The 14,875-nt window shown below is 35.1% G+C and overlaps 1 protein-coding gene across 1 annotated transcript; it reads left to right on the forward strand.

Annotated features, from left to right (window-relative positions):
- Nucleotides 1-7,944: 7,944 nt before the first annotated feature.
- On the forward strand, nt 7,945-9,494 carry LOC145640217 (uncharacterized). Its single transcript, XM_081691519.1, has 3 exons — nt 7,945-8,174; nt 8,261-8,644; nt 8,822-9,494. Exons 1-3 carry the CDS (start codon nt 7,945-7,947, stop codon nt 9,492-9,494), a joined length of 1,287 nt encoding a protein of 428 aa, XP_081547645.1.
- The last annotated feature ends 5,381 nt before the right edge of the window (nt 9,495-14,875 follow it).

Below are 14,875 nucleotides of genomic sequence, written 5' to 3' on the forward strand. Positions count from 1 at the left end.
AGAAGGAGAAGAAAAGAGGAGTTAGAAAGCCAATTGTCATCCTTGATGCTGATTTTTGAAAAATTCCAATTTAATGTGTATGTTGAGGGTGATGATGACGATTTTGAGCAACCAAGAGAGTATGAGGATTCCATTGTTGAGCATTTGAGTGAAGGTAAAGGAGTTGAGAATGAAGAGATTATTGATTTTTAAAATCCTAACCCTCTTTCCCATCTTGATGAGTCTTAAGTGCATGATTTTGATCATTTTATCCATGAGTATTTGGATTCATTTGAGGTTATGTCCAATGTATTTATCGAGTGTCAAATGAAAACTCATAGCCTTTTAAGTGAGTTCATAGAGAATGCTTCATGGATGAGAGATGATTTTGAAATGAATTTACATCCATTCATGCATAACTTTGAGATTGTAGGCTTTAAGGAAGTTGAAGAGTTATATTGTTCATGATTGTAGTGAAGGGGATTATGTAGTTCCTCTTGGAAGTTGGATGTTTCAGGGAGATCATGATTATGAGTGTTCTTTTATTGAGGATTCTTTGATTGATTTTAATGCTCTTATTGGTGATTTGAGGCATGGTGGTGAGAAAGAGTTCATTTGTGAGACCATAGCCCCTATTCCCTCCTCTCATGTCCCTTTTTCAAGCAATTTCAACGACATCCCTTACACTCCTATATCCCTCCCTTCCTTTGTTAATGAGCCTATTGGGGACCCCCTTGTCAATGATGATTTACATTTGCCTCTTTCGTCCCCTATTGAGGAAAAGGGTGATGTAGCCACCCAAAAACATTTTTAGGAGAGTTTGCCTTCTTTTTCTTCTTCTTTTTCATTTTCTTATTTTATTGAATTTTCTTTTGATTCTTCTTCCTTTTCTTGGCATCTCTCCCCTCATTTGCGTGCAATATCCTTGTTGCACATACTCTTCCTGTCATTTGCCTACCTCTTATCATATGAAATGTGTAGTAGTGCATTTGACAAGCTCTTGCGATCATTGCAATACTATTTTACTAGGGCGGTCATGCTTGGACCTAAAGCAAGCCTTTCTCGGGAAGTAACCCGTGTTTTATTGCTTTCATTTACTTTTCTATTTAATTAGAATAGATTTTCTCTGATCTCATGGAAATGTTTGTGTGCCTTTTGCTAGGTACATGAATTGATATACTTTGGTGCTTCGATTTAGATTAAGAATCAAGGAAGTTTGACTCCTATTTTTGCTAGCATATGGAAGGAAAGGTTCAATTTTTGAGGAAATTAGCTTTTAAAGGTTTAATTGGGTCATTTGCGGGTATTTACACCCACCTAATATCCGGTAATATCCTTCCTTGCTCTTTCTTAAGTGGATGATGACTTGTTGGATATATGTTGGTTAGTTGGATTGGTCTCCTTGTTTTCCCCTCCCATGGTTTCTATGATTTATGTTTGAGTGTATTGTCTAATTAAAGCTTGGGGGAAGGTATTCTATCACGTTTGATCGGATTTTGATTCATGTATGCTATTCACCTTTATATATGCTTTTCCATGTTATATATCTTGAAAAACTTAAAAAAAAAAAAAGTTTTTATCAAGGCAAATTTGCAATGTATCTTTGTTTTGTTCTTGCTTTGGACATAATTCTTTTGAACTTGTATAATTGAATGCTTTTCTTCATAAATGGTAACGGTGTGCATGATTTGAGAGTACGCTTGGTTGATTGATTCTAGGATAAAGCATGCTAAGGTAGTTGATTAGAACTAATGGGACCATGAAACAGGATTCTACTTGTTTGTGGCATGTTGGTAGTTGCTTCTTATAGTCGAATTGACACCAATAGTGAGTTTTTGCTACATCCATGTGAGGTTCATTATTTTTCAAGCCTTCAACATATATTTGCATGAGCGACATGGATCCTTGACTATTGCAGACCTAATCTAGAATCTTGACTCATAATTCTCAAACGCGAGACCGAGCCATCTAGGGAGGATAAAGGCATCTTTTCGGGGTGGTAATTTTTCTTTTCTAGGTTAATTTTCTTTCTTTTTAGTTCATTGGGTTTACATTTGCCTTCTTGCTAACCATTTGAGCTTTTTCCCTTCTTTTCTAGCCACATCTTTAGAATTTTGAGCCTTTGTTTCATTTTTGGTTTTACTAAAGCAAATGATCATTTTATTGGAGTATGTGGTATATGAGTTTGGATATTGGTTCATATTTGTAAGTAAGCTTGTGTTTTGTATATTTGTGTGAATAATGGCAAACGAATAACTTAATAAGCCATCCAAACTTTTAAAAAAAGGCAAGGACAAAGCAAATGCAAAATTGTAAAAGTCGTCCTAAGTTAAAGAGGCATGGACAATTGCTTTGAAAGAAATGAAAATTACAAAAAAGAAAGGAAAATAAGAAAAATCAAAAATATTTTAATGTGATTCTTTTCCCCTTTTCAAGCATTGAGGACAATGCTTCCTTTAAGCTTGGGGGAGAAGCGTTAATGCTTTTTGTATATAAGATTGTGGTTATAGCTTTGAATAAGCTTGGGGGTGTTAGTTTGTTTTTGTTTGTCGATTGCTTGGTTGTGAAGAGAAGGTTTGATCACCCTTTGCTTCACTAATTAGGAATACCGCCAAATTCTAAATTTTAAGCCTACCCGGCCTCATCCTTTTTTCCCTTACGTTACAACCATTGGGAAAGACCTTTTAACCTAGAGGTTGAGTCATATACCGAGGGATGTACTATCAAGACGTCGAGTAGCCCAAAATTATCTCCTTTCCGGTTCCTTCGCGTAACTTTTGAGATGCTCATGTATGCTTGTACATTAGGAAAAGTCCTTTCATGAACATTTGTTTACTTTTCTTGTATTTTGGTTTCTTTTTCGTGCTTTGCCTTGTTTGTATTATTACGAGAGTGGGCTGCTTTCAGTTAGTGTTCATTGCTAAGTGATTGCTCGCGATGGACAACAATCCATCTTTCTCGCTTCTCCGGAGGATATCGCCACTTTTCGTTTACGGATTTTGCTTCCGAGGGCTAGGTTCAAGGGATGGTCAAGCTATCTCATAACCTCACCAGAGAGGTGCAGAGACAGGAATTGCTACTTGAGCTAGAAAGCATAGGTTAATCTCTTAGGAAACCTTTACGAGAGCATGACTCGTCCTTGAGGGCGATCTAGGGGTTTAAATGTCTTGTCATTAGTGGCTAAAATTGACCGTGATTCCTACGAAAGTGAGATAGTGTATATTCTTGTCTCTTCTCTTCTTTTTGTTTGTTTGAATAAGCTCATCATTTCTCCTTTATTTGCTCTATTTTCATTGTTGTAGGTATTGTACAAGGTTCGGGTCTTGATATTGGTGAATTACTAAGGTGGGAGATGCTTTTGGAGCAAGCTCATGGCAATTGGAAAGCTCAAGATGCAAGGAAGTGGATTCTCCAAATTATAGCTCTTGCGCTCTCAACCGTGCTCTCATGAAGATGGGGAGTTGAACCAACAATCAAGTGCTTTTGGGACTGCCTTTCTTAGTGTTCATCATCATCATAATAGTGCGACCTTAGTAAACACATGTGGTCACTAAAAGATCGAAGAAACCCAGAAAGACGCGAACGCGCCACCCCTGCTGCGCGGGCGCGCCTTCCTGGGTATTTGCTGGCTCGGTTTTTGCTTCGCGCCTTCTATATATACCTTTGTAACCCCGAAGTTGAGAAGCAAGTTTTATTCTAGTTTTTTATCATACTCTTGGCTTAGTTGAGAGCTTCTCTCTCTAGTTTTAGGGTTCGTTTAGGAGTAGATTTTAGAGAGAGAAAGTGAGGAATTTCAATGGTGATTGAGAGAGTGAAGATTCAATGGTGACAATTGTGTTGATGATCTTCATTATTATTAATGAGCATTATTAACTCTATCTCATTATATTGCTTTGTTTAATATTCATGTTTGTTGAGATTTTGGGATTGATTGTGCTTAATTTTGGGAATATGTTGATTCATTGTTGAGATTAAAGTGATTAATGGAAGTTTGCATTTGCGTAATTCGATTAGGCCTTGAGAATTATGCTAGATTGCATTGTAGTTTCTAATGATACGGACCATTGATTTAGGAATTGCAATTGTCGATTGAGCTTTATTAGTGATGCTCCTAGTTAGATTCTCTCATAGTTGACGCTAGTTTGACCTTTAGGAGATAGCTTGTTGACTCTTTTGATAGAGCTTGCCGTTAGTCTTCGCAACCATTGATTTGCATATTGTTCCCAATTTGCTACAATTGTCATAATTACGTGTCGATCCTCGTTCGTAGTGTTTATTTTTTTGGTCCTTCATTTTATTAGTTGGTTATAGTGTTTACCTTTTATCCTTAGACTTCGACCTATCTTAGGCATATAATTGAGAGCGCTTGAACATTTCCGTTCCTTTGGGTTCGACCCTTGACTTGCCTCTATACTAGTATATAGATTTGTTAAGTGTTTATAAATTTAGTTTGATCGATTGAGGATTAGTTTCAACGACCTAGTTCCACCCCTTGTCAATGTTAAAAGTTTAATGGAAGATTTTAAACAGAGGAATAGGAAGAATATAATAAATACTATCGTGTCATAATAGAAGAAACTACAAGGGTGATAAAAATTGAATTAAGAAACTTTAGTTAATAGGTGGTTACACTACTACAAATATGGGAAAAGGGATCTATCTAAAGAGACCTGTTACAAGACTTAACAGGTCTCTTTAGTCAAAGAGACCTGTTGTTATTGATAACAGGTCTCTAAAGAGCGATTTGTTGGCAGGAAAAAAAATAAAGAGACCTGTTGTTAGTGTTAACAAGTCTCTTTGTTTTTATTATTTTTTTTAATCTTAAAATTATTTATGATTACTGATATCCTAGTATTACCTGTACACTAGTATCAAATAACTAAGAAGCAAAAAAGAAATATTGAGTAATTTTTTTTTATTATTAAAAAAAAAAAAAAAAGTTAAGACTACTTCACGTGTACTACTAACTTGAGGAAATGTATACTATACTACTAACTTTGAGTTTTAGACTAACACATCCTCATAAAAAAATAAAAAATTAAATTAAGGGGCTTAAAGGGGTTTCTAGACTTTCTACTTGGTAGTAGCAGTTCATAGTTTCATCTTCTTCCTCCAATAATCCAAACCCTTGAAATTCCATGGCTTCCTTCCAAAGTTTTTCAAGATTGTGTTCACCATAATCTACTTTGTAAGGCCTTCACTATCGTGAAGTTTACAAAGTCACCACCATCTGAAGCGTACTCGGGCCACGACGACTATCAACCACTCCGTTTGTTCAGGCGATTGTACGAGGTAAGCCGTTCGATTTTCGGGCCACGTCTCTCAACCTTTCGTTCTTCTTTCATTGTTAACTATCAATTAATGATAAAGATTGTTCAATTTTCAGCCATAATACAAGAAATTGCACTACTTTGATCGATTTCCCGCCACAACTAGAAACCCCTTATTCTTTTTGAGGTATTTTTCATTCATGTTCCTTACCCAGACAAATAATTGATACTAAGGTTAAAATTGATTTCTTAATTAAACCTATACTACTCACTAGCTTCAATTTTTATATGTTGTATATATATACTAATTTGTCTTGCTTTTGAAGTCTATTGTACTGTAAATGGATTTTATGTTTCTTTTTATTATTCTCTAATTGAATACAACGTTCTAAATTGATATGATATTTAAATTAAGATGATTCATGTTTAGTTTATAGGTGTAAAAATTATGCTTGCATATATGGTGGTTGTTTGGGTTATGGTTTCAAATTTGATTTTCCCGTGTAAAGTACGGTTTTGTCGTATTTCGGTTGATAAAAATATTTTATTTAATCTAGTAAAATATTTGTTGTTTTCTCTAATTTAATATCTTTGTCACCCCCTTACATACATTACAAGGATGCTACTATTTTTATGTTCACTGCCACATATCTCTTTTTGTTGTTCCTCATATGAATCTTTTTATTATAGGAATGCAATTAATCTGAAACATTAGTTTCTTTATTATATTTTGAATTCATCTAGTCATTTAGGATTTACACATTATTCGGTTAAATATATTGATACTAATAGTAATCAATATAGTGTATGCGGAGAACTCTAAGGAAATGCCGCTGAATTATTATTTTTTTTTTTAAGTGATAAGTGAGTATGCATTCACTAGTGAGATTTATTAAACAAATTCGAGTTAGGTTGGAGTGATAAGGACCCAAGACTTACATGTATATATATGTGAAGACTTATCGCTTTAGAAAATATTATGATTATTATGAATTAGTCTTGAATTTCTATTGGTGCATATAGAATGGATCGAAGTTGGATATCAACAAAACAATTGGGTGACCAAGAATATCAAGCAAGTGTTAGAGAGTTCATTAATTTTGCAGTTACTAATAGTGGAGGTCGTCCCAAGCTACCATGTCCTTGTTATATGTGCCACAATTTTCTATATAAGAGGCCTGACGAAATACTTAATCACTTGAGTAAGTGGGCATTTGATAAAACATATACGAATTGGATTTGGCATGGAGAATGTAGGGAAACACCTCTTGTTAGTAATGTAGAGGGTTGTGTGTGTGAAGGTGATAAAAAAAATGAGGCTGATAATTTGGAAGATTTGTTGCATTTAGTGAAGGATAATTTTGATGATAATCCTACCATGTTTGAGAGCATTTTAAATGACTCTGAAAAGCCTTTGTATGACGGTTGCACTTAGTATACTAGATTGTCTGCGATAATCAAGTTATATAACTTGAAGGCAGAACATGGTTGGACTGATACAGGCTTCAGCATGCTACTAGAAGTTGTCAAAGACATGCTTCCAGAAAACAATGTCCTTCCATCTGGTACTTAAGAGGCAAAAAAGAGTTTAAGCTCTATGGGTTTACCTTACGAGAAAATCCATGCGTGTCCTAACAATTGCATGATGTATCGAAATGAAAATGAATCTTTACAGAGCTGCTCAATTTGTAATGCCTCGCGTTATAAGAAAGATGATGGCACAGTCCCAGCTAAGGTATTATGGTATTTTCCAATAATACCACGGTTTAGGCGGTTATTCTCAAATGCAGGGGATGCAGAGAAATTAACATGACATCATTATGGTCGATTAGATGATGGAATGCTTAGACACCCCGCCGATTCTCCGCAAAGGAAGTTTATTGATGGAAAATACCCGGACTTTGCAAAAGAGAAGCGTAATCTAAGGCTTGCATTGTCTACTGATGGGTTTAATCCATTTGGGAACTTGAGTAGCACATATAGTACATTACCCGTTATATTGGCTACTTATAACTTACCCCCTTCTTTGTGCATGAAACCACGATATATGTTTTTAGCATTGCTCATTTCTGGGCCTAAACAACCTGGTAATGACATTGATGTGTATTTGGAACCTCTCATTGATGATTTGATTATTCTTTGGGAGGATGGTATACAGGTGTTTGATGCACATTGTAATGAGAACTTTATCCTGAAAGCAATGTTGTTTAACACCATCCAAGATTTTCTTACTTACGGTAATCTTTCTGGGTATACCGTTAAAGGGAAAGCACCTTGTCCCATAGGCATGGAGGATTGCGGGGGAGAATGGTTGAGCGCATCACGCAAGCATGTGTTCCCTTTACATCGGCAATATCTTCCTCCGAGTCATCCATTTCGTAAGAGGAAAAAGACCTTCAATGGGAAACAAGATTTTAAAGATCGCCCAAGAGTTCTATCAAGTGAGGAGGTGTACGAATAGGTTAAAGACATTCAAATTACCTATGGGAAAAAGCATAGGTCTGCTCTTCCTACGCAAGGCTTTAAGAAATGTTCATATTTATGGCGCCTACCTTATTGGAGATTCCTTTTTGTGAGACATTCGCTTGACGTGATGCATATTGAAAAGAATGTGTGTGATAGTTTGATTGGTACTTTATTGAATATTCATGGGAAGACTAAAGATGGCACAAAAGCTAGAGTTAACTTATAGACCATGGGGATTAAAAGTGAACATCATGCTATTGTGAATGACAAAGGTCGAGCATACCTGCCTCCAGCAACTTACACATTGTCAAGAAAAGAGAAAATTAATTTTTGTGAGAGCTTGATTGGAGTAAAAGTGCCAGAGGGTTATTCTTCAAATATTCGCAACCTTGTGAATATGGAAAACTTGAAACTTGTGGGCCTTAAATCTCATGATTGCCATGTTCTAATGCAGCATCTGTTACCAGTGGCTATTCATTCAATTTTGCCTAAAAATGTTCGATTTGCCATAACCAAACTTTGTTTATTTTTAATGCAATTTATAGCAAGGTCTTTGATCCAAAAGAGTTGACTGCATTGAAAGATGGAATTGTTGTAACTTTGTGCCAATTAGAAATGTACTTTCCACCATCGTTTTTTGATGTCATGATTCATTTACCAGTTCACTTGGTAAGAGAGGTGAGATTTTGTGGCCCTGTGTACTTGAGAAATCAGTGGCCTTTTGAAAGGCAAATGAAAACATATGGCGGTTATGTTAAGAACCCTTTTCACCCAGAAGGTTGTATTGTTGAACGAATTTTTTATGAAGAAGTTCTTGCATATACTAGTGAATTTATATCAAATTCAATGAAGATAGGGCTTCTCATTTCTCGACATATGGGAAGAATGGGTGGTCAAGGGACCCTAGGGCGCAAACAACTTGACATGTCGTATGACGATTGACACAAGGCCCATTCGTACATTCTTCACAATGAGGATGAAGTGATGCCATATATTCAAAAACACATGAGAGACTTGAGGAAACACAATAGAAGAGCAAATGAGAAATCAATAGCTGATGAACATAATAGATCATTCATTAGGTGGTTCAAAGATTAAGTTTTCAGGGAGCTTCAGGATTCTCCAAGTTCTATTTCTGATCGACTTAAGAGTTTGGCATATGGACCTAATTTCAACGCTACTTACTATTCAGGTTATGTTATCAATGGTTTCACATTTTACACAAGGTTGCAAGATGAAAATAGTACAATGCAAAATAGTGGGGTTACTTTAGAGGCTGAAGCTGTTCATTTTGCTAGTGCAAAAGACAAGCATCCCGTTTCTGGCACAATGCGATACTATGGATTTATTGAAGAGATTTGTGAGTTGCATTTCTCTAACTTTTCAATACAAGTTTTCAAATGTCAATGGGTTGATAATAACAACGGGGTTGATCATAGTAGCCTTGGAATGACTTTTGTTAACCTTAATAAGATTGGTCACAAGGAAGATCCTTTCATTTTATCTAGTCAAGCTAAACAAGTGTTTTATATGACCGATCCATCAAATAAGAGAATGTCAGCTGCTATTACACCGAGACCACGACATGTCATAGATGATTGGGGCAATGATAGTGTTTTGGAAGGCAGTTCTTTGTTGGGAAAGGGACTAGTTGATGATGATGTAGCTGATGATTCTTCGATCTACGCAAGAGATGACCATAATGAAGGTTTGTGGGAAGATAATGTTAACAATAATAAAGTAAAGCGAAAGCGAAAGCGTAGTCATAAAAACTCTTAAGGAAATCAAGGTGAATTTTGCTTTTATATATCTACTTTTATTACAAAAAAGAATGTTTCCGGCCTCTTGAATACTAATAACTTAGAATTTAGTAGAGTTATGCATGATTTGTCAGATCATATACTCTTACGTACCATGCTAGCTATCATTTACTCCAAGTAATTTAATGATAGGTAATGTTCTTTTATATAACTAATAAAGTGAATTTAACTTGTTGTGAGGAGAGAGGTCGTACTATACTTAAAAAGGTGGGGAAGACTATCCATGCTGGCACCCAAATCCCATTACAATGGCATCCAAGTAAAAGAATTCCCACAGGTGAACACAAGACTCATTTTTCCACCTACATCGGTGTAATGGCACGTGAAAGAATAAGCATTGCCTACAAAGATTGGCATGAAGTTCCAACAGGAGTGTTAGATGAAGTTTATGGATTTATATAAGTAAGATATACTAATCCTGTATTCGAATCGCAAAATTATTTTAATATTAAGTTTTTTTTTTCTTTTTCTCTTTTTTTTTTTCTTTTTTTTTGTGTGTACTAACTTATAAATTGGTTTTGAATGAACATAGAAGGGGTTTTATGTTCCTGAGAATCGCAAAGGTTATGTACTAACACGAGCATCGATTCGATGGAAAGCTTTCAAGACTAGATTAAGAACCAAGTGGTTGTATAAAAAGGATAAAACACTTCGTCAAAAGCCACAACACAAGTATCCTTTTATACATGAATCGGATTGGGATACCTTTGTTAAAATCTGCACTTCTGATGAATTCAAGGTATACTTTGATTTATCATACCATTTAAACAATAATGTGAATATATATGTACATGTAAACAGTTTTATCAATTAACTTTGAACTTTAAAAATATGTAGGAATTGAGTGAAAAGAATCGTGAAAAGGCAAAGAAAAAGTCCTCAAGTTATCGTGGTGGTAGACTTGGGTACCAATATTTTGAAGAGGAGATTGTAAGTGTTAATTACATGATGTTTACTTTGATTTTTTACAATTTTAATAGTATTAACTAAATATTCAATTTTTGTTTTCTGTACTATTAGGAAAAAGAACTTGAAAAGCAAGGAGTACATGTGTCACAAGTGCCGCGACATCTAAATTAGATTAAAGCTCATTCTCATGTCAAAGATGGAGTTATAAAATTTGATAATCTTGCTGATAAAGAAATCCATAATGCAATAGTCAGAGAGTATATTTAATCTTCTTAAATGTTTTACTTTTCAAGCATTTAAAAATTTTCTTTTCATAATAATAATATATGCAATTGACTTATATTAAACTTGATCTTTTATATGTTTTTCAGATAGCTTTAGAGGGTCAAGTTCAAAGAGGTGAAATCATTGCCAAGGGTCGAGATGATATCTTAGCAAAAGCAATGCATAAGCGTGAGCATGGTGGTTCAGTGAGAGCTGTTGGTTCAGGCATTACGGTGAAGGATTATTTTGGTTATAACAAACCTGCTCCACCCAGCCAATTACATGCTGAAATAGGCATGATGAAATCAAAGCTTGTATCCATGGATAACAGACAAAATTTTATGATGTCCTTCTTGATGTCATGTTGCAGCCAAGAGCAAATAAAATCTTTCATGGCAGCTGGAGCTCAACAGGTTGGTGTAGGTGGATTATTTGGTGGCAACAGTACTTCTAGTAGTTTGAATGCTGGGTTTGGTGGCCCGACAGCTAGGTCTAATGGCCTGACAGGTGGGTTACATGAGTTTTGTGGCCTAACAAGTGGGTCAGGTGGTTTTAGTGGCTTGACAGGTAGCTTGGCTAGTGGGTCTAGTGGCCTGGGTGTTGGCTTGATAGGTGGGTTTGGTGGCCTGGCAGGTGGGTTTGGTGGTTTGGCTAGTGGGTCTAATGGCCCGGAGGGCGGGTCTAGTGGTCTGACAGGTGGGTCTAGTGGTCTGACAGGTGGGTCTAATGGCCTGGAGGGTAGGTCTAGTGGTTTGGCAGGTGGCTCTAATGGCTTAGAGGGTGGGTCTAGTGGTCTGGCAGGTGATGGGTCACGTGCTCCCCAAATGGATGATACTTTTGGTCAAGGGCTTTAAGGTATCCCTCTAACTCAACTATTAACAAGCAAAATTTTCGAGCAAGGGAGCAAAGGGCACGGGTTTACTTCTGATTCATTAGCAGGGCTGATATTTATGGTACACAAGGTAATAGGAAAGAAGATAATTGTACAAAAACGCAATCTCATATGGAAAACCTAGAGACTGAGGCATATCATGTTCCCTGGCCTCAAACAGATCGTAACAACCGACTTGAGCCTATAACTAACCTTGTGCATAAGAGTTGTGATTTGAAAGAATTTCCCGAGGTATGCCTTTTCATTCTAATTTAGTCCTCACAGAATTATTTAAACCAATATAGAGAAAATGAACTTAATATATAAAAAATGGTGATTAGCTGCAAAAATGTAAACGTTATAGCCCTGTAAGTTTTCCCTTTTGATTAAAATGGGTGTATTTATGTTAAGGGATGGAGTGATTGTTGTTTAGCAATTGAAGGAAACAACAAAGAGTTGCAAATTGTTGCAAACGGACAGGTAGAAAAAAATAACAGATGCTAGAGTTACTCATTCTAGATTAATGCCTCCTAGTCATCTCGAGTCACAATTACAGAAGATATTGTGCTGACTGCTCTCTTGCCATGTCCTAATGAGGAACTAGTCTATGTTTGTCATGCAAAGAAAAGCTACACACCTTGGCCGATTAACTTGATTTTTCCAAGAAAGGTATGAAATTTAATTAATGATTGGTATATGTTTGCATTGTAATATTTTTCAGCATGTGTTATCAATGGGCATTTTGTTATTTATGCGAATTCTTTTAGAAAAAATCAGCTTAATCCAACCACATATCTAGGAAATGTCACAACATATATAGTACTTAAAATTTTTCCATATATATATATATATATATATATATATATATATATATATATATATATATATATATATATATATATAGTTATAATGTCTCTTATTCATCATGCTATAGACCATTACCCACCAAGAAAAAGTGTTAAATATAACAACACCATCTCCACATTCAACATCATCTCAAGTGGCCACAACTCTTAAGTACGTTATCACCGAAAAGGATCGTGAGATGGTGACTTCCACATGGTTACGTGTGTTAAATACTCATGCTATGGTATTGAAAAAAAGGGGTGTGACACTCTCCATACCAATTCCAAAATGCATGTTTCTTAATGAAGACGTGGGTGTGACGCTTGACTACGAGGACTTGTTAGATTGGTGTTTTAAAAGAGAGGTTGGAGAATCCCAAATGAACGTTTTCATAAAGTTAGTGTTTTTTTTACCAAGTATTTCTTTACTCTTGAATTTATTTGTGTATTAACTTTAACATATACAACTTTTGATGAGGCAAGGTACTTGGAAGGTCATTGTCAGAATGAAGGTGTCTCGGGTATGACGGATTCTGTGACACAAATGTTTTATCTCCAATGACACCAACTACAGATGAGGAGGTTTGATCCGACTATCTTTCTCGTGTTTTTGGATGCAACGAGGGAAAGAATGTTAATCAACTCTTCTTTGCTCCTTATAATGACAAGTAATTGTACGTAGTATGCATATTCTATACAATTACTATTCAATAATATTCACCATTGATTTTGCTGATACAATCACTATCATTATGTGTAGTATGCATTGGAGGTTAGCTGTTATTAGTCCCTAGAACGGACTAGTTTGCTGGTTATATCCGGCTGGGGAAGAAAATGAGATCAATGAGTTTGCTATAAAGATCATAAATGAGTACGAGTTAGAGTAATTATCTAACATTTTTGTTTTTGTATTATATATGCTTTATTATTAATCATTCAATTCATTGTTTTTGTCAAACAATGTCACAATTCTATAGGGGATTAAAAAAATTCATCATGGTCCATCGAAAGGACATCAAGAAGATAAAAAAGAATCCATATATTGAGTGGAAGCAACCTAAGGTACGTCATTTTAGTTTATACTCTTGATATTACAAGAATAATGTGTCATTTAAATGCTTGTGTTATTATAATGCCAGATTTTCATGCATTTATAATTTGAATGTCTTTTTTAACAGTGTCCTCGACAACCTCAATACTCTAAAGTTTGTGGATACTATGTTTGCCGCTATATGCTTGAGATTATACAGAAAAGGGTATTGCGGGTTTCTGATAAGGAATGTTTATTAATCTGATTTATGCACACAAGTCCACCCTAGTTACTAAAATAAATATCATTTATGCATAATAAATTTTATAATAAGGTTCTAGATATTTTTACACTTAATTTGACAAAGGGAAGGTCGTTCAGGGCTTATTTGAACAACGCGGGTGCAAATTACCCTCAAATGACTCATTTTAATCCTACCATTGCATATTTCAACCCATATCATTATATTCATTTGTTTGTATGTGTAATTATTTTTTAATATAGTTATAATATAGCATCATCTTCCATTATGAATGAGTTATGACCATATACGACGATTTATTATTTATCTTGCAGTTTTTACAAGCGGACCCCTGTACATATTAAACTGAAAATATTGACGAAATTAGAGACTTGTGGGCTAAGTATAATCTAGATCTTGAACAAGATGACGTTAATGAAGGAAATGAAGATGTTATGGACATTGCGTGAATTTAGTCTGTCCATTACTTTTGGGAAAAGTATTGCAATTTTTAGAAATTTTTGTATAAAACTTTTTGAGGTAATCTAAGATGACATGAAAATTAAAAGAGTTTGGTTTATATTTTTGGGAATTGAATACTAGATTTTGTTTTGCTGATGTTGATGTATAGTATTTTTGGAGTTATATAGTAATTAATGGATATTTGTAAAAGTGTTTATCAACTTTTATATTATTATATGCTTCATGAATATTATAAAATTATGGAGTAATGTATATGATGTGCATATAAATAGCAGGTGAAAAATATAGGTACATATGTCCTATAGGTGCCATAGAGAAACAAATACAGCTCATATACCGTACAAGAACAAATACTATAATTGAATTTTTGGCAAAAAAAACTAAAAAATAAAAATAAAATAAAAATAACAAAGAGACATGTTGTCGTTACTAACATGTATCTTAAATAACAACTATGAAACCTGTTGGCCATGGTAACAGGTCTCTTTGCTTTCTGAAATTTAAAAAATAATCACACGCAAAGAGACCTGTTGTCTTACTTCTTAGGTCTCTTATTAATACCAAAGAGACCTGTTCTATTGACCAGGTCTCTTAACCAAAGAGACCTGTGAGCTAGAGACCTCCTAAGAAGAGGTCTCTTATGCCTATTTAAACAGGTCTCTAAGGCATATTTTGTAGAAGTGTTACGAGACAAATA

This window comes from Chenopodium album, chromosome 7 (assembly GCF_948465745.1).
Source record: "Chenopodium album chromosome 7, dcCheAlbu1.1, whole genome shotgun sequence".
Taxonomy (NCBI): domain Eukaryota; kingdom Viridiplantae; phylum Streptophyta; class Magnoliopsida; order Caryophyllales; family Amaranthaceae; genus Chenopodium; species Chenopodium album.